At 48.0% G+C, this 20,570-nt stretch overlaps 1 protein-coding gene across 9 annotated transcripts in view; it reads right to left on the bottom strand.

Moving 5' to 3' along the window:
* The window catches only part of AFDN (afadin, adherens junction formation factor), a 138,604-nt gene that overhangs the window by 33,504 nt on the left and 84,530 nt on the right, over positions 1-20,570 (bottom strand). For all 9 annotated transcript variants that reach the window (XM_042940300.1, XM_042940302.1, XM_042940303.1 and 6 more), the window contains 5 exons: positions 13,992-14,257; positions 12,554-12,697; positions 11,099-11,297; positions 7,318-7,421; positions 4,927-5,013 (listed from right to left, as the gene is read on the bottom strand). In XM_042940300.1, coding sequence (XP_042796234.1) covers positions 4,927-5,013; positions 7,318-7,421; positions 11,099-11,297; positions 12,554-12,697; positions 13,992-14,257 — 800 coding nt within the window. The remainder of the gene's footprint in view (positions 1-4,926; positions 5,014-7,317; positions 7,422-11,098; positions 11,298-12,553; positions 12,698-13,991; positions 14,258-20,570) is intronic.

The following is a 20,570-nucleotide window of genomic DNA, read 5'->3' as shown; positions in this document are numbered from 1 at the left end:
CCGGTTGCCTCATGAGCGAGTTAATTATTGGCAGGTTTAAACAAGTTACAATGGAAGAAAACGCATTCTTGGAAGCATCACAGGTAAGACCTTGCACAAGAACATCCAATTCCACAACTGCACCCTGGAGAAACTCACCACCGATCCTGTTCTTCCGACAACAGAGAACCACATTCTGATCTCAGGACTACAGCAACTTCTCCAACAGAAAAAAGACACAACCGTCTGTTCCACGCCGCTTTCAACAGCAACCAACACAGCTGGTCTTTCGAGACCCGGATCAGCACAGTTCTGAGCTGGACGTTAGGACACCGTATGGCATTTATCAACACGGACTGGAGCCAGTGCCACATTCAGACTCTTACGTAACCAGTCAGCTCTCATTTTCGTTCACTTTGTACTTTATTAAACTTTAAAAAGAGCTAGAAAAATAAAGAGGGGATTGTTTGTATTTTACAAAATCCAAATTAAACAGGAAGCATCGTGCTGTCCCCCAGATGAGTAAGAAGGAGAACACTAAACTTCCCCAAAAGCAACGTTTGAAAAAAGTAAACTGCACACACATACTGTCCCAATCATCTGGATTTCATAAAACTGAACCACAATGTGGAAGGGGCGTCAGGGAGCTGAACATCAAAACATCGTCCAGGCTCACAGCAGCTAGCCACACGCTAATTAGGGAAAAAATCAAAAAAAGACTGGGCCAGATACAAAGACCACAACAGCTTACAGAGAAAACAAAATACACAGACACAAGGAAGAATTACTGGGGTAAAGCTAACCAGGGGGGGCCCACAGGCCCTCGTGTGCAGAACACAGAGCCGCAACGAGAGAACAAAATGACAGACGACAGCACTGGGTCAGATCTCTTCCGTGGCTCCTCTCGCTCGATGCTGGCCTGCCTTGCACTTAAGATACATTCCTGAAATCTCGAAAACAAATCTGCTGGACCGCTGTAATTTACGCAGACCTGTGCCATGTGTCAGCGGCACCGTGGCACTTCAGCAAAGCCTGTAAACTCAATGACTCGTGATTTCTGGTGCCGAGCCTTCCTTTCCAAGCGAAGACATTACAAAGAAGCTGGAGCAGGCAATCGGGCGCGCCTGGGATCCTCGAGGCTCCCGTCTCCTGGGACAAACAGGCGTCAAGGCCACATTCCCGCCTCCTACGGCGGCACGCTGGCCAGTCAACAGACCAGGCTCCCAGAGCTCCGTCCTCTAGAGCGTCTGCGAGCCGACGCCCACATCGCTCTCTGGCTCCGGGGGCGTCCCCTACGCCCACATGCGACCAGCTGCTACACGGTATGCTCGCTCGCCCAGCCTCACGGGCACCCCCGACCTCTCACCTACCACCTTCGGGGCCGAACACCTGGCTCTCTGCCCACACCCCCACCCCCAGCTCAATGGCTGAGGGCGAGCCACGGGGCGGCCAGGGCGTCTCCCTTTCACCCGCTAGAGCCGATGCATCAATCGCGGGGACAGCTGTCATTTAACAGGTCCTAGCACCTGTGACGCACTAGAGACACCATCCCTGTAACACTGACCGAGACCAAGTGCCTGACCCCTTCTAGTGAACGTCCCACTGCTCCCCACCAACACGTGCCCCGGGCTGGCCGGCCGCCGTCCCCACTGCCACCTCCCCTCTGGAAAACCAGTAACAGACTCCTTACTCCTAGCTGTTTCGGCTGCACCTCTGGGCCCCTGGAACCCGCGCTCTGTAGAGAGCTGTACCCCGTTCACGTTCCGCCTTTCTCCGAACCCCTTCCATGGCGACTTCTTTTCCCTGTGACAAGTCACACCACTCCATCAAGACCTCGGGGGCTTTGTAAGTGTCAGTGGGACACAGCCCCACTCCCCCACCGACCACCACCCCACGCCAGCTCTCCCGCCCTGACGGGACCTCCACGGCTGCGGCACAGGCCACGCGGCCCACACGGCGTAGCACCCCGCGGGGGGACGACTCTGCTCTGCAAGAAGCGGCCTCACCTCCCCTGCCCCGGGTCCACCTCGGAAGGCGTGCCCCCCTCACTGTGCCCCGGCCACACGGCCGCGCCTCCGCTCGCCGCCTCCCACCTGACCAGCACCTGCTCACCCTGGAGGCTGCAGCTCAGTAGGCGTTTCCTCGGGGAGGCCGTCCTCGACCTCTACTCTGCACTGGTGTTTAGACAGTCCGTAAGCACCCTTGCATCAACACCGGCCTCTGATGCCATCCGCTCATTTGTATTGTTTTGCCTCATCCCTCAAGTGATCGAGGGATCGCTGATACAGGCTCGGTGGGAGAAGAAAATAGAGCCAGGAGCACGCTCCTCTTTATTAAATCTATTTTATCATCTGATGCATAAACCACCTTAGCGTTAAATCTGGAATCCTTTCGAGAAACTATTACTTTTCTTCTAGTTCTGAATTTATACTTTCGCTGTGGAAAGTATTTAAAAAGACCAGAAACAAGAAGAGTGTTGAAATGCTGGGAATGCTGGAGAGAACGCCACCTTCCCAGTTTTGGAAAGGACCCCCCCACCCCCACCACCTGCTGAGTGAGGCGCTCTGCTTTCTGGCCCTGCTCCCAGAGGAGGGGACGCCTGTGGCTGCGGCAGGGGGAGAGGAAGGGGAAGAGAGTAGGTTTATTTCAGAAACCGGGTATCAGCCGGTCTGCTACAGATGCGGCCCCGGGCACGCTCTCCTTGCCGGCTGTGGGTGGTAAAAAGGTTGATCTTTGATTTCTACCTAGCTTCTGTGTTCTTCCTATTCCCCAAGAAGCCCCAATTCTAGAATCCTATGTCCCAATTAGAGACACTAACACTGGTATTTTCCATCTACAAATCTCTCTTTTTTAAACGTCTTAGTACAGAAAACACCAACAACAAAAACCTAGAGTTCTAAAGATGAAAACGTGAAAATTACACTCTGTTTTCACACAAGAGGCACTCGACATTCTCTCTTGGAATAAATGTTACCCTAACAACTAACTACCGCTTTCCTACGAAGCTTCTCCCAATATTGGCGAAAACAACAAAAGACCTCATCTTAAGCTTACTACTTACCTACCCCGAAGCTAAGTCCTGCATATTCCAAACTACGTGAGGCTAATGGGACTCAGTCACTGTGCTGCGCCGGTTTCTTACCACAAATGCTTTTGTAACGTCAAGGATTCCAGAGTCGTTTCTATTTTTACGGCAAAAGCACTCTGTACTGACTACGCGGAGGGAACAGCGTTTTGCCGTGCTTCCTCGCGTGAACGCGAACACACACAGAACGCACAGGCGCTCGGCAGAGGCGGCCAAGTGCAGGGGGCCGCCAAGAAGACACGAGTGCAGCTGTGTGGCCAGCAGCCACGACGGTGGGCGCGGGCCGGGTGCAAGCAGCCGTCAGCACTGGTCCCGGCTCGGCAGCTCCGCGCAGAGACCTCCTCACGGGGCCTCACCCGTGCCCCCACTGCCTCACTGCGGTTCAGTCCTTTCGCCGCCCCGGTCTATTAAAGGGCTCCTCCTGACGTTGAGAAGACCGTCCTCACTGCCTGCCGTCTGACCCCGAGCAGGAACCGCTCCTTGGGGGAGAACCAGGGCGCCGGCACCCTCTCCCCGTCCCCTCACCCGCAGGTGCAGGTAAGCGACGAGAGGCGCGACTGGGGCTTCGATGTGTCTCCCTGTCCTAACCACGCAAGAACGGGGGCTGGGGGCCAGCCAGGGAGAGGGCCGGGGGCGCCCGAGGCGGGCCTCCCTGCATAGATGATGCCCGTCCTGTCCACGTGGCAGGGTGCCAGAGAGAGAGGATCAAAGCCGCTTACATGTAAGACAGACTTAAATCTTCAGCAAACAGGTAGTTCTGCACTGAAAGATAATTTTTTAAGCCGGAAAAGATGGAGTCGCTGATAGATGGTAGCTCCTATCACCCCACAGATGACTGTTTCAAATCCCAAGAGGAATAGTTGAAAGAGGATTTATACACACCCCAGAAAATATAAAGGTTAAAGTTTTCTGGTATATCTGATTGCTGCAAGGTAATTTTTATCCTAACGCTTTTTTTCCCTCAAAATGGGCATCTGATTCGGTTGGGCAGCAAAGACAAAACAGTCCACCTCTAAGGGTGACCCCGTGTAAGCCGGTGCTTCGGAACCAGACCGCTGTGCCCCGCACAGCACCTTCCACGCACGCCCGGCGGGCGGGCGCTCGCCTCGGCCAGCTGACTGCCAGCTGGAATCCCCCCGTGGCCCCCCGTTCCCCTATCGGTCCTTACACCACAGCCCTGCGCGACACGGCATCCTGAGACGCCAGCTCCGCCACGTCCCTTTCATCCTTCTTTGGGGACAAGACACAGTGCGGAGACCTCGCTCGTCAATCAAGAATCTCGACTCCCCAACTCCCAAAGCACGGGGCTCTCCCTGGCAGTGCGGGGGCAGGTCCCCAGCCCCCAGGCCCGGTTTGCTCCATCCCTGCCTGTTCCCGGCGCGTCCCCTACTCCTCCCTTCCCGGTACTCACTATGCGGCGGGAAGGCTTCCCTCCTGATGCCCCACGCAGGCAGCCGCACCTGCCGGAACGACGCGCAGCCCGTGCCTCTCGCCCCACTCTGACCATGTGCGAGACCCATCTCCCATTTCAAACCCAGGAATCCCCCTCTTCCCACACCGGGGCTCTCTTGCCTGTCGCGGGGCGTCCCGTTTTGACTCAGTCTGCTCCTCGGGAGCACCGGCCGCCCCACGTCGAGGTCGCACGCCCTCCAGCCCCGGCTTAAACTGAGAGCAGGCCAGCCCTCGGTTAAAGGAGCCTGGGCACGGCGGTCCCGGCCGCAGAAACAGCCCAGAAACAGGACCGCACACGCACCCGGCCCACGGGCGGGGAACGACGCCCCCGCGTCCCGCCGTGGCCAACAGCTGATTCAAGGTCTCAGGAATGTGGTGTGCCAACTTGCACGGTGCCAACTCCGTCCTACCTTTGCCGCGACAATGCTGAGGCCCATTCCGTTTTGCTTTTTGAGAGTCACAGTGATTATTTCAGGTTCTTTCCGCAGAGGCTGAGCCTGAAGAATAAAAACAAAGGTGTGTCTTACGGCTGAAACGAAGCGTTTCTAGGCTCGCCACCTCCTGACCTACGCAGCGATCCTACGCACCGGGGCGCACGGGACAGAGGCAGGGGGCAGGAAGCGGGAAGAAGACCAGTCAAGGACTACAGATACTCCTCGTGCGTGAAGCCAGTACAGTAAGTGCCCGTACTCGTGTCAATACCTTGAAGATGAATTAGTCACACATGCTACTTAAACGTGTTTCGAGAGCCTAATTTCTCCAACAAAACTAAGCTTCCATCACTACCAGATTAGAAAAACCCAACCATAGACACAATACCAAGTTTTCACTTTATTACCTTTCAAAGTAAACTACTAGGTGTTTTTTAAAGAAGCAATTTAGACTCCTTTTACACCATCTATGGGGAGGTCAGCCAACAACCGCTGTCACCAAGCGTCCCCGTCTCTCGGGAAGATACGGCTGTCATTTTATCTTAGCAAACACACAACACCCACACAATGCCGCGGCAGTGCCCACGGTGCTGGGTCACCACGTTGGGTAACAGACCCGAAGGAGCTAAGTCGCGGCTCGATGAGACACGCCAGTTCTTGAAATGATCCGTAACCGAAGGAGAACGAGGAATTACCCACCGCAGTTACGTCACACACAAGTCGCACCTCACACGGAGGATAAACAGAGCTGAAGAAGAAAATCACCAGCGCATACGCACTAAGGGAGAATTTAATCAATTAAATACACTAAGTACAAAGGCACACTGCCAACAAGTGGTAATTACATATGGCTTGCCAATTTAGGACCAAGGTCAGTGAGAGAATAGTTTAAGGAAAATAAACAATGGCTGATGTTACAATTTTTTTTTTAGATTAAGACCTGGAATCTCCCGAAGGGTCTTGGAACAAACCAGAAAGATGAGGAATCCCTGGTCTCATCTACCAAGGTACTTCTTCCCTGTAAAATTTGGGAGCTGTAACTGCTGTTGCGTGGGACTCGGCCACCAGCTAGCAGGTGGACGCGAGTATGAGAAGCACGTGCGTGGTGGCAGCAGTTAGGGCCCAGCTATTTGGCCTAACCGGGCGACTATCAACGAAGTCAGGCGCTGGAAACACGCACTCAAATCTGAAGTAGGCTACTATGCCATGATAAAAGTCCCTTTGAATTCAATACACAAAATACACAAAACACTATCTTACGTTAAGTATACCACCTTACGAAAATCTACGTTTTCTTGGAAATTATATATAAAATGGGCAAAACGTTTGGACTGACTACTGATTAATAACTGGGATAGTATAACGAAGTCCCGTGGCTGTTTTCACACGCAGAATCTCTAAACCTTCGCTCGGGCACACGGGGCCTACTCCATGCCTTCTGGGGACAGGCGGGCAGTGAATAAATGGCCACATCTCATCACAGGTAATGCACTCACGCCCTACCCACAGGAATCTTGACAAAGTATGGTTACGTTTGTTGTTCCTTTGAACCCTGAAGTGGTTTAAAAGATGAAAATGGCAATTATAGCAAAATATTTAAACTGAGCAACTCAACAAAAGTTCAAGGAGGAAAGATTTCATTTGCTTCTATTTTTTCTGCACTCGTATGTTAATGAAACACATGTCAGTACATGTCACGTTCTCAGGCACGGAAAAACATTCTTTGTGGTCTAAAACTCCTTGTAGGGAGCAAAGGAGAATCTTCCATAAAATGTATGAAGCTAACAAATACGGGGATTGACTACTCTTTCAAAAGATACAAAATGTTAAGTGATGGGATACAAACTTAATACAGGGTAGAACCAACTATAAGGAGAAAATATTTTTACCAAAGAAAAATATTCCCTAATAAAATTCATTAAGGCTATTGTATTAATATGTGTCTAAAAACACGTATTAACAGTAAGACTGATATAGCTGTGAGCAGAAATATTTTTTAATTTTAAAAGTATCATTTGTTTATGGAGAAAAGTGTATAAACATGGCATGGGAAAAATATACACAAATCATAGTTTCAGATTTTTAAATAAAATTGGTACTTAAAGGTGTTTTTTAGGGCCCCCTGACTGGCTCAGTCGGTGGAACGTGTAACTCTTGATCTTGGGGTTGTGAGTTCAAGCTCCACATTGAGTGTAGAGAGTACTTAAAAATAAAATCTTAAAAAACAAAATGATTAAAAAAATTTTTTTTTTTTTTTTTTTTATCACAACAACACTCTCTACAATCAAGGAACGGGTTTGCATTCCATTTTCGAATCATAAGGAATACAGGTCGGTCTCTATCCCGCCCATCACCCTTCACGATACTTGCCAGCTCTGTGTTCTCACGCAGAAGATGGCTCTCATAATCTGCACCTTCAAAATAGATCGTCCAAGTACCTGGTGAACGTGCATGAGGAATTAACCTGCAAAACCCTAAGGAGAAAACAAGCAAATTATAAAACTGAAAAGTAAAGCATGTCAAAACAATCTTCGAGGGGCACCTGGGTGGCTCAGTTGGTTAAGTCCGACTTTAGCTCAGGTCATGATCTCGCGATCTGTAAGTTCGAGCCCCGCGTTGGGCTCTGTTCTCACAGCTCAGAGCCTGGAACCTGCTTCAGATTCTGTGTCTCCTCCCTCTCTCTCTGCCCCTCCCCTGCTCTCTCTCAAAAATAAACATTAAAAAAAAATTAAAGAAAAAACAAAAACAATCTTCAAGAAGGGAAGCAACATTAAGCATCAAATACTTAGTATCTAGTAACAGCGTTTACTTTTCTTACTCTACACCTTTATTCCCTCTCAAAACGGTCTTATCAGATAGTTAAAATCATTATTTTTTGGTCTAACGGATCAACATCAAGACGAAAAGTGAAACTGGTCTCCCCTCCCGCCCCCCCCCCCCCCCACCATTTATTTCCAAAGAACTTTTCCCCTCACTTCTTGGAGAAATGACTGAATTATGCTGTCCCTCCTTCCTTGCTGACCTGTGTGTGCTCCTGTGTGTGGGCGATGCCCTGCACAGCAGGACCAGGGACAATGCTAACGCAGGTGTTTGCCCGTAGTCAGGCGGTATGGTGATGGCCAGGGTGTCATGTGACCTGTGTGGTGGTTCTGCAGGAGGATGGGCCCCTACTCATTCATTACCCTTTGTCCCAATTTCCTTACTAGTTACCTAAAGCTCTTACAAATAAATCTTAGAATCATTTTGTAATGTTTTAAGGAGCATCTTTGGTATTCCCATCACGAACAAACGATATCTTTACAAAAGTAAGCCTTTCAATTTATGTCATTCTTCATTGAGATCTTATTCTGTGTTTCCCAGAAACTTCTTGACAAAGTCGTATCACGCAGGCCTTGCACAGTTCTTAAATTCTCTCCACGGCAGTCTCATTATTATTAGCAGTTAGCAGCTCTGAAGAGCAACCCCCCCCCCGCCAAAACGTGTGCTCTTCAGCGGCCCTCCCGGCCCCAGGGTGCCCTGAGGACCCAGGACTGGGCAGAGTCCCAGTAGGTGCTGGCGGGCCCTCTCCCACACTAGGATTCCACCAGTAAGGAAAGTATGGCTCTCTGGGGCACTTAGGACATCTTTTTGCGGTAAAGGGAAAAGGAGACGTCACAATTACTTGGTTAAGATAAAGATATAAACGTATAGTCTTTTTTTGTTGTTAAATCACTGTTTCAATCCAGTTTCATTCAAATAAAACCTGCAACTTCTCTCTCTCCTGCTTTAGGGAATTGTAATACTCATGTAATCGATTAGCACACTTTTGAAATTCACAGTTTTCATCATTTTCTTATTTTTTCAAACATCAGGGTTCCACAACAAGGCTGGGTCATACGTCAAGCAGACAGTTTCTGCTGCCTCAGCTTAAGGAACGCATCTCAGGTCAGGTGTGAGTCCGAGCTGGTTTCACAGCCTTCTCTCACAGAACTGCAGGATACGACAAAACAAAAGGAATATACACGGAGAGGGCACAGTAGTTCTTTATTTGGCTTACAAAGAATTAAGCTTGAAGAATCAAAAACATTGATGTCATAAAAGAAAACACCCAGTTCTTTGTAAGTCTTTTAAAGGCATCTGTGTAATAGGCTGTGTTACCATCTAACACATACGAAATGATGTGGGGATGCCAAGGCCATGATGAAATATCACCTATGTCCTGAAATCAATCATGCAAGGGAGCCTCAGGGGAAGGCACGAGGTGCACTTCACCATCAAGGCAAGACCGGAGTCTTCCCAGCTTGGCAAACCTCTCTAGGGCACGTACCCCAACACTGACAGCTGTGCACACACCACAAATTACACGTACGCATCCGAAGAATGCTAGTAAATTAGTCTTCCCTCGTGCTCGTTCTCAAGGAATTAATGAGAAGCGGGGCTTGTTGAGCCCTGGGCGCCCAGCAGCCCGCCGCCAGGTGCTGAGGGGTACGGGAGCCTGACCCCGGACAGACGTATTCACGCGCTTCAAGTGCTCTCACAAGAACCCTAACCAAGAGAACACAGAAGCCCTTGTGGAAAAGTGGCTTCAGTGCAAGGAGGAGGCTGAGTTTTCTTGACAAAGGGTTGCCTGATGCGGATTTAAAGTAACGAGCAGCAGCAACAGGGAGCAAGGCACAGGGGCGTCCGCGGGGCCGTACGACGCGCGGTTCAACGCTGACAACGAGGTCGAGAACTAAGACCACGTGGAGGTGGCTTATCGCGCTTGGCCGCCGGCGTGCTTGATCCTGGAGGTGGCGGGGCCGAGCCGGGGGCAGGAGAGCCAGAAAGCCCAGCGCTGACGGGCCGGCCGGCCGCGGAGGGCCGCAGGGAGGAGGAGGTCTGGGAAGGTGCCTGTCATCACCTCCCCGGGTGTGTGAGGTGCTGAGGAAACACGGCTGATGGGTGTGGTGCCAGAGACCAGCTCAGCCCCAGTCTGCCGGGACGTGGGGTCCCCCTGACAGGAGCCGTGGCCCCGAGAGTCCCAATCTCGACCGCAGCTTTCTTAGACGCATGCTGCGGCCCGGACCCCCTCCTGCCCCGCTCACACAGGCTCCGTGCCTGCCCCTTCATCCTTCCCACGAGGTTCCTTCAAGCGGCACGGGCCGCCTCGCCTCCGCCTCCCCGAGCCCCCGGTCACCATCCCTGGGGGGGAGGGGAGGCTCCAGCCACATTTGCTGGGGGATGTAGAAGCACGTAACCCTTCCGTTACAAGCAGCAGCCTTTGTGAAGTGAAAAAATTTTAAACCGTCAAGATCTTTAAAGACAGGAGAATCTATGGATTGCAGCAAGTGGAATATTCGGTGAGATTACAAATCACGCTACATTGATATACTGACGGACACAAAACCTTAACTTTGCTGTTAGTGTTTTTGTTTAAACGAACTCCTGAATTTCGAATCTATCTTTCTACTCATCTGAGCCCCGCGGTACAAAATAAGGCAGCAGACTGGGACTGCAACTTGGCCTAATTTGAAAGTTCACGCTTCAGGTCTAAGTGTGGCATTTTTATCCACACGCACCAACAATACGTAAAAAGGCCCAGGATCAAACCAGGGACGCCCGCTGCCCGGAGACGAGACAGGCTGGAGCCCGGCCAACAAGCACGTGGCAGGCCCCCGCGGGCACCGGGCACGGTGACGGCAGCGGCCACGCCGGAGGCTCACTCTGCCACTGAGCGCCTGCTCGGTCCTCACGACAATCCCACGAGGGGCACGCCATCCGTGTGTCCGTTTCACAGAGGGGAAGTCACAGGTGACGAGGCTGAGGTCACGCCTCAGACCGTCCGATTCCAGACCCGGTGCCGCCCCGACACGTCTGCCGCGTCACCCCCCGGGGACGATTCCGTTCCAGGCCCACGAGAAACCAAGGCAGGAGCAACCAAAGGCCCTTCCCACCAGCCCAGCAGACGTGTGGCCGTGACACCGAGCGTGCACAGTAAGTGCCCTTGGCGGCTGCACGTTTCCGACCCCTTGTCGCCGTGGAGCGCTCCCTCCCGAGCCCCAGAACGCGGCCTTCTCGGAAAGCACGGGCAGGGTGCACGATGCGGGGGACCGCACGCGAGGACGCGGCACGGCCAGCTCTCGCTTGGACCCGGGCCGCGGCGCAGACCGCAGGCGCAGCAAAGGCGACTCACCTCTCTGGCACAGAGGGTCCAGAAATTCTTGTAAACCGTTTGGAACGTTCCTGACGACGTCACAAGAATAGCCGTCTTCCGGCAGAAGAAAAGGCAGCTGCAGATCAGGGTCCTCTTGCAGCTGCACCTCCCGCCCATCGCTGCGCGCCAGCTCGTCGGCCGTGTTTTCGGCCACGGCCACGACGCTCTCTATCAGGTCCTGGGGGGCAAAGGGAGGCACGAGTTAAGAAGACACGCCACGGGTGCGGCGGGCTAACCGTTCAAAGAAGTTCTGTCGCTCGCGTGGCTACACGCTCCGGCAGGGCCGCGGAGGGAGGGTGAACGTTATCGATTTGCACACCACCGGTTCGCAGAGCAATGGAACGTCGACGGGGCACACACTTTAACATGTGAACAGGAAATGTTTGTTCCCCTTTTCAAGGGTAATCATTTTCTCCTTGCAATTTTTTCATATCCGCTTGCTAACAGCCCAATTTTTTCAGAACGTTTAATGACAGGAAAGGCTCACACAAGGGTGAGTGTGAACAGGATAAAACCACGCACTCGCAGCCGACAGAGGGAAGGTCCCAGCCCCTCACTAGGCAGCTCCGTGGACAAGTGCACCGGCTCATGGAGCAGAGGCCTCCCCGTAGAAGCCCCCTGCCTCAACCCCCCCCCCCCCACCCCTGCGCGCAGGATCAGCCTCCCGGGCCCGTGCCGCCACAGACGTGCCTGTCTTCTCTGGAACCCGGACAGGTGGTGGCGCACTGTATCCGCAGCCACTATGTCCCCTGTGAACGGGGTGGCTGCACCGCGCTCCCACGTGCCGTGTGTTGGCCGGCACCTGTGGGTTTCCCACCCTGGGCTACTCTGTTCGAGTCCTTCCTTGGCATCAACCCAGTCCCACAGGTGGGCACGTCCCCCCCAAGAACTGCCCCTCTCAGGAGGCCTGCGGCGAGCAGACGGGGTTCGGCTGTGACCACAGCACCTGCCGTCTTCCTCCCTCTGACCTTTCAACGTCTTTCCAAGAACCTAATTCCCTGAATTAAATCCCTCCCTACTCTAAATGCTTGTGGAGTTTCTATTTTGTTTTTTTTTTTTTAACATTTATTTTATTTATTTTGAAAGCAAGAGCGAGTGGGGCAGGGGCAGAGAGGGAGAGGGAGAGAGAGAATCCCAAGCAGGCTCCACACTGTCAGTGCAGAGCCCAACACAGGGCTGGAACCCACCAACCGTGAGATCACGACCTGAGCCGAAATCCAGAGGAACACTTAACCGGCTGAGCCAGCCAGGAGCCCCTAGTTTCTACTTCTTGTACTAAACCCTAACAGCTACACCAACAAAAATGATCTTATGAGATGATTAAGCATATTAGCTTATTTGTTAAAGAAAAAAGATAACTATTAAAAGCCCCCTAACTGGAATTTCCCTACGCAAACGTGTGTCGTGCCGTGTGGCTAACGGCGCCTCACTCACCGTGGGGATAAAGGGCTCATCGGGCGCACAGTGGTAATTCTGTAGCAAGGCCTGCAGCTGCAGTGAATTTAACTTAAAGCAGGTGCTGTTGATATTTGGGGTGTCCTCAGGAGCATATTTATCCATGGTGAGCAAAGTGGTCGCCTGGTTGGAAGAGTAACAGGAGATACGATTCAGGAATAGTTCACAACCGTTCCCCTGTATGTAATGCTTAAAACGGTAAGAACTTGCTAATTTCATTTTGAAACGCAGAATCTTTTTAAGTAAACACACTTCTATTGACATTGAACTGAGCTGAAAAACATGGTCTAGTAAGGGTTTAGATAGCCTCATAATTTTACTGAAACATATATGTTTATATTTTACTAAAATACAGAAGCGTAAATGACGTTCAATTCTTTATGTTCACAAAACTTTTAAAAAATTCTGAGAAGCTTAAAAGTTTACGTAACTAGTCCGATGACCAATTACTGGGGTCTGAATGAAGTTTCCCTGTAATGACCTTTCCCACAAGCAGCTCCCGCCACGCGAGGAGGGTAGCAGCCTCCTTTGGTACTAAATTACTTTAAAAGAGATTCAGAAATTGAGAAAAAATACAGAGTTATACTCTGTGATGATAAAAGTCTTGGGTTTGAGGTTGTGGATCCTCGTTCCCTCGATTGTGGAGCTGTGGTTTCCGGTCGTTGGCCATGCAAGGGCTCCTGGAGAACGAGTTGGGCCCGCACTGTCATGTGCGCCTTGGTCCTCCTCCTCGTGCTCCTGTCCTTTGGGAGGTGGGGACTGCCAAGTGCTACGCTCAGACCCTTCTCTTTACCTTCCGTACGTCTACTATGGGTTTTTGCTTTGTGCTCTCCCGGCTCCATGTGATGAAGAGCAAATTATTACCCAGTCTTTGGCTGGAATCCACCTTTCAGGAAGGACTTTTATGAAATACACCTACTGGTCTCAGTAAAAAGAACCTCTGAACGACATCTATGCTACTGGTTACAACCTGTTATGGGCTGAACTGTAGCCCCTAAAGTTCATACGCTGCAGTCCTCACCCCGTTACGTCAGAATGGGGCCTTACTTGGAGATGGGGTCATGGTGGAAGGAAGTGAGGGCGGCAGGTCTAATGCGACTGGTGTCCTTACAAACAGTGCACATCTGAGACACACACGCACAGAGGGAAAACACCCTGAAGATGAAGGCAGAGAACCACCTTGCCGACACCTTGGTCTTGGACTTCTGGCCTCAACAACCGTGAGACCGTGTCTGTGGTCTAAGCACCGAGCTTGGGGTATCCTGTTACAGCGACCCAGACACACCAGCACAGCACGTGAAAAACCCCAACGGGGGCTACGGAGGCCGTGCCGAACCCAAGTTCTCACCCCGCACCGAATGAGACACACTCGTAACGACGTCCATGAACCTGCGCGAGGAGACTCGGTTCAGCCCACCTGCACTATCCGGCTCAGGTGACAGTCGGCCGCCAGCTCTAATCCCTGCTTCTCTGCCCAGGCTTCCACGTGCCCCAGCTGCTGGCGGATGATCGCCCCCCAATAGTGAGAGCACAGTCCCGACTCGGGGTCGGTCACCAATCTGTTGAAGAGCCACATGTTGATGAAGTGGAAGAGCTGAGAGAAAAGCTGGATGGTCAGAGCAGCATTGACCCTGCAGCGCCTCAGCAGCGCCATCGCTCCCGTGAGCGTGTGCAAGACGTCATCTGTGCAGAGATACGGGATGAAAAGACGAGTCTGTGAATCAACGGTGCACTTGAGAAGACAGCGATTACGGTAATAATACCAATTTAGTCATGTTGAAGATACCAATCTATTCAAACAGGAAGGAGTCACACCCACACAGGTGTTAACTACACTTAAGTTCACCCTAAGAGACTTTTTGAAAAACAGTCACATATAACACCCCGTGCTCATGCCAACAAGTGCCCTCCTCGATGCCCATCACCCATCTAGTCCATCCCGCCCACCCACCTCCACTCCAGCAACCCTCAGTCTGTTCTCTGTGTTTAAGAGTCTAATTTGTCTCCTTCTCTGGTTGTATCTTATTTTGCCTTCCCTTCCCCTATGTTCATCTGTTGTGTTTCTTAAATTCCACTAGGGAAATCATATTTGTCTTTCACTGACTTATTCTGCGTAGCATAATACACTCTAGTTCCATCCACGTTGTTGCAAGTAGCAAGACATCATTCTTTCTCATCACTGAGTAATATTCCATTGTATACAGATACATCATTTTTTTTTATTATTTTTTTTAACGTTTATTTATTTTTGAGACAGAGAGACAGAGCATGAACTGGGGGGGGGGGGGGGGTGGTCAGAGAGAGGGAGACACAGAATCTGAAACAGGCTCCAGGCTTTGAGCTGTCAGCAGAGCCTGATGCGGGGCTCGAACTCACGGACCGTGAGATCATGACCTGAGCCAAAGTCGGCCGCTTAACCGACTGAGCCACCCAGGTGCCCCGAGATACCACATCATCTTTACCCATTCCTCAGTTGATGGAAATTTAGGCTCTTTCCATACTTTGGTTATTGTTGATAGCACTGCTATAAACATTGGGATGCATGGGCCCCTTCGAATCAGCGTTTTTGTGTCCTTTGGATAAATACCTAGTAGTACAATTGCTGGGTTATAGGGTAGTTCTATTTTTAATTTTTCGAGGAAGCTCCACACTGTTTTCCAGAGTGCCACACCAGTGTGCATTCCCACCAACAGTGCAAAAGGGTTCCCCTTTCTCCACATCCTTGCCAGCATCTGTTGTTGCCTGAGTTGTTAATATTAGCCATTCTGACAGGCGTGAGGTGGTATCTCACTGTGGTTTTGGTTTGTATTTCCCTGATGATGAGTGAGGTTGAACATGTTTTCATATGTCTGTTAGCCACCTGGAGGTCTTCTTTGGAAAAGTGTCTGTTCATGTCTTTTGCCCATTTCTTTACTGATTAGTTTTGGGGGGGGGGTGTGGTGTTAAGTTCTTCACAGATTTTTGATAATAACCTTTTATCCAATATGTCATTTACAAATATGTTCTCCTATTCTGTAGGCTACCTTTTAGTTTTGTTGATTGTTTCCTTTGTGGTGCAGAAGCTTTTTCTCTTGATGACGTCCCTATAGTTCACTTTTGCTTTTGTTTCCCATGTCTCTGGAGACATGTCAAGTAAGTTGCCTGCAGGCGAGATCAAAGAGGTTGTTGCCTGTTTTCTCCTCTAGGATTCTGATGGTTTCTGGGCTTAATTTTAGGTCTTTCACCCATTTTGAGCTTTTGTGTATGGTGCAAGACAGTGGTCCCGGTTCATTCTTGCGCAGGTTGCTGTCCAGTTTTCCCAATACCATTTGCTGAAGAAAGTCTTTTTTTCCACTGAATATTCTTTATTGCTTTAAGATTATCTGGCCATATGTTTGTGGGTCCATTTCTAGATTCTCTATTCTGTTCCATTGAACTGTGTGTCTGTTTTTGTGCCAGTACCATATTGTCTTGATGATTAAAGCTTTGTAATACAGGTTGAAGTCCGGAACCGTGATGCCTATAGCTTTGGTTTTGACTATTCGGGGTCTTTTCTGGTTTCATACAAATTTTATAATTGTTTGTTCTAGCTCTGTGAAGAATGCTGTTGTTATTTTGATAGGGATTGCACTGAACATATAGATTGCTTTGGGTAGTATCAACATTTTAACAACGTTTGTTCTTCCAATCCATGAGCATGGAGTGTTTTTCCATTTGTGTCCTTGATTTCTTTTATAAGCTCTCTGTAGTTTTCAGTGCATAGATCTTTTACCTCTTTGGTTAAGTTTATTCTTAGGTATTTTATGGGTTTTGATACAATTGTAAATGGGATCAATTCCTTGATTCTCTTTCTGCTGCTTCCTCATTGCTGTATAGAAATGCAACAGGTTTCTGTATGCTGATATTACACACTGCAACTTTGCTGAATTCATGTATCAGTTCCAGCAGTTTTTTGGTGGAGTCTTTGGGTTTTTCACAGAGTATCAGGTCTTCTGCAAAGAGTTTTATTTCTTCCTTGCCAATTTGAACCCCTTTTCTTTTTGTTGTCTGATTGCTGAGGCAAGGACTTCCAACACTGTGCTGAATAATAGTGGTGGGAGTGGACATTGTTGTTGTGCTCCTGACCTTAGGGGGAAAACTCTGTTTTTGCCCCATGAGGATATTAGCTGTGGGTCTTCCATATGAGACCTTTATGATCTTGAGGTGTGTTCCTTCTATCCCTTTGATAGTTTTTTTTTTATCAAGAAAGAATGCTGTATTTTGTCAAATGCTTTCTCTGTATCTATTAAGAGGATCCTGTGGTTCTTCTCCTTTATTAATGTGATGTATCACATTGATTGATTTGTGGATATTAAACCAGCCTTGCAGCCCAGGAATAAATCCCACTTGCTCATGGTGAATAATTCTTTTTATGTGTTGTTGGATTTGGTTTGCTAGTATCTTGTATGAGAATTTTTGCATCTGTGTTCATGAGGGAAATTGGTCTGTAGTTCTTTTTAGTGGGGTCTCTGTCTGCTCTTGGAATCAAGGCAATGCTGGACTCATAGAATGAGTTTGGAGGTTTTCCTTCTGTTTCTGTTTTTTGGAATAGTTTCAAAAGAATAGGTGTTAAGTCTTCTTTAAATGTTAGAATTACCCTGGAAAACCACCTGGCCCTGGACTGTTGTTTGTTGGGAGTTTTGATTACTGATTCTATTTCTTTAATGGTCATGGATCTGCTCAAACTTTCTATTTCTTCCTGTTTCAGTTTTGGTAGTGTATATGTTTCTAGGAACTTGTCCATTTCTTCCAGATTGCCCAATTTGTTGGCATACAATTGCTCACAATGTTCTCTTATCATTGTGTTTTTGTGGTGTAGGTTGTGATCTCTCCTCTTTCATTCGTGATTTTATTTATTTGCATCCTTTACTTTTCTGATAAATCTGGATACAGTTTATCAATTTTGTTACTTCTTTCAAAGAATCAGCTCCTGGTTTCATTGATCTGTTCTACTGTTCTGATTTCAAGATAGCTGATTTTTGCTCTAATCTTTATTTTGCTTCTTCGGCTGGTTTTAGGCTTTGCCATTCTTTTTCCAGCTCTTTTAAGTGTAAGGTTAGGTTGTGTATTTGAGACATTTCTTCCTTCTTTAGGAAGGCCTGGACTGCTATGTATTTCCCTCTTATGACAGCCTTCGCTGTTGAGTTTTCATTTTCATTGGCTTCCATCACTTTTTAATTTCCACTTTAATTTCTTGGTTAACCCATTCATTCTTTAGTAGGAGATTCTTTAATCTCCCAAGTATTTGTGGTCTTTCCAATTTTTTTCTTGTGGTTGATTTCTAGTTTCATAGTGTTGTGGTGTGAAAACATTCAAGGTATGATCTCAATCTTTTGGTACTTATTGAGGGCTGATTTGTGACCAGTATGTGATCTATTCTGGAGAATGTTCCATGTGTACTCAAGAATGTGTAGAATGAAATGCTGCTTTAGGATGATGTGTTCTGAATAGATCTGTTAAGTCCATCTGGTCAAGTCATTCAAAGCCATCATTTCCTTGTTGATTTTCTGCTTAATCTGTCCATTGCTGTAAGTGGGGTGCTGAAGTCCCCTATTATTATGGTATTATTGTCAATGAATTTATGTTCATGATTCATTGATATATATATTTGGGTGCTTCCAAGTTGGGCGCATATTTACAATTGTTAGATCTTCTTGGTAGATACACTCTTTAGTTATAATGCCCTTGTTCATCTCGTTACAATCTTTGTTGTAAAATCTAGTTTGTCTGATATAAAACTTACTTTCAAATCTGCAAGTGCCGTAAGGTCTAAAATAAGTCTTGTAGGCAGCATACAGATAGGCCTTTTCTTATCCTTTCTGATATCCTAGGTCTTTTGGAGTATTTAGTCCATTTACATTTAGAGGGATTGAAAGATATGAATTTAGTGCCATGTATTTAGTGCCGTGAATTTAGTGCCATGTAGTGCCGCCTGTAGAGCTAGGTGTTTCTGGTGATGTTCTCTGGTCCTTTCTAGTCTTTGTTGCTTTTGGTCTTTTGTCTTTTCTCCAAATAGTCCCCCTTAATATTTCCTGCAGGGCTGGACAGTGGTCACAAACTCCTTTAGTTTTTGTCTAGAAAACTCTTTCTCCTATTCTGAATGACAGCCTTGATGGATATAAAACTCTTGGCTGCGTATTTTTCAGATTCAGCACGTTGAATATATCCTGCCACTCCTTTCTGGCTTGCCAAGTATCTGTGGACAGATCTGCTGTGAACTTGATTTGTCTTCCCCTGTAGGTTAAGGACCTTTTTTTTCCCCTTGCTGCTTTCATAATTCTTTCCTTGTCTGTGTATATTGTGAATTTGACTATGATCTACCTTGGTGACGGTTTGTTTGTGGTGAACCTAATGGGAGTTCTCTGTGCTTACTGGATCTTGATGTCTGTATCCTTCCCCAGGTTAGGGAAGTTTACAGCTATAATTTGCTCACATAGACCTTCTGACCTTTTTTCTGTCTCTTCATCTTCTGAGACCTCTAGGATTATTCGAATGTTATTCCTTTTGAATAAGCTGTTAAGTTCTCTAAGTCTTGTATCGTCATCTTTTACATTTCCCTTTTTTTCATCATTTTCCATAATTTTTGTTATTTTCCACAATTTCATCTTCTACCTCACTGATTCGCTGCTCTGCTTCGTCTATCCTTGCCATTGTGGCATCCATTCAAGATTGCATCTTGGTTACAGCATTTTTAATTTCAGCCTGACGAGATTTTAGTTTTTTTTATCTGAGAAAGGGATTCTCTGGTGTCTTCTATGTTGTTTTTCAACCGCAGTTAGTATTCTTATAATCGTGGTTTTAAATTCTAGTTCAGACATCTTATATCTATGTTGATTAAGTCCCCGGCTGTCATTTCTTCCTGTTCTTTCATTTGGGGTGAATTCTTCCATCTTTGTCATTTTGCAAGAAGAAAAAAATTAACTATAAAATAAAAATTCAAAACAAAACAAAAAATCAAATAAAGCAAGCTATATCCTAAGTGTGTTTCAGTCTGCTTATTGAAAGAAGCTTTATGGAAGAGAGAAAAAAGAGACAGGAAAGAAAAAAAAAAAGTTTAAAAAAGTCAGGAAATTAAAAGAAATTTTAAAATCGTAAAAGAAAATAAAAATAGATTGAAAAAATTTTAAAAATAAAAAAGAATTTGCTCTTTCTGTACCTAAGAGGACAAAAAGAATGAGGGAAAAAAAAAGATTTAAACAAAAACAGAAGCAAAGAAAACAAATAAGTGAGCCAGCAAACAATGAAAACCAAGTGAAGTTACATCCAGTTTCCCCTAGAACTGAAACTGTGAAGCCCTCTATGATCTGTACACTAAGCAGATGGAGGGACTTGTGCTGGTCTTCTGGGGGATGTGCTTGGTTGGTACGTGTGATGGCTCCATTCTCCACTAGACGCCACTGCTTAGCTTAGCTTCTGGGGTGGATCAGGAGAGGTGGAAATGGCTTCACCCAGCTCCTAGTCTCTGGTGCAGGAATCTCGCACTCTCACCAACCTGCAATCAAGTACGCCTCCTTTGTCTCAAGTCAGGCCTCTGTCCACTTCCTGCCTCTACCCTGTCAGTGTCCAAGCCGTCCCTTCCAAAGTTTCATCAGGCAGCACCTCCCTCCAGAGTTTCATCTCAGATGGGATTGTGTTTCAAAACTCCATACTTCACCAAAATCTACAAAGAGCTCACCAAACTCCACACCCGAAAAACAAATAACCAACTGAAGAAATGGGCAGAAAACATGAGTAGACACTTCTCTAAAGAAGACATCCAGATGGCCAACAGGCACATGAAAAGATGCTCAACATTGCTCCTCATCAGGGAAATACAAATCAAAACCACACTCAGATATCACCTCACGCCTGTCAAAGTGGCCAAAATGAACAAATCACGAGACTATAGATGCTGCAGAGGATGTGGAGAAACGGGAACCCTCTTGCACTGTTGGTGGGAATGCAAACTGGTGCAGCCACTCTGGAAAACAGTGTGGAG

The sequence above is a fragment of the Panthera leo genome, chromosome B2, assembly GCF_018350215.1.
Source record: "Panthera leo isolate Ple1 chromosome B2, P.leo_Ple1_pat1.1, whole genome shotgun sequence".
Classification (NCBI taxonomy): domain Eukaryota; kingdom Metazoa; phylum Chordata; class Mammalia; order Carnivora; family Felidae; genus Panthera; species Panthera leo.
The sequence above is the reverse complement of the archived record's forward strand: the minus strand, read 5'-3'. Positions and strand labels throughout refer to the sequence as shown.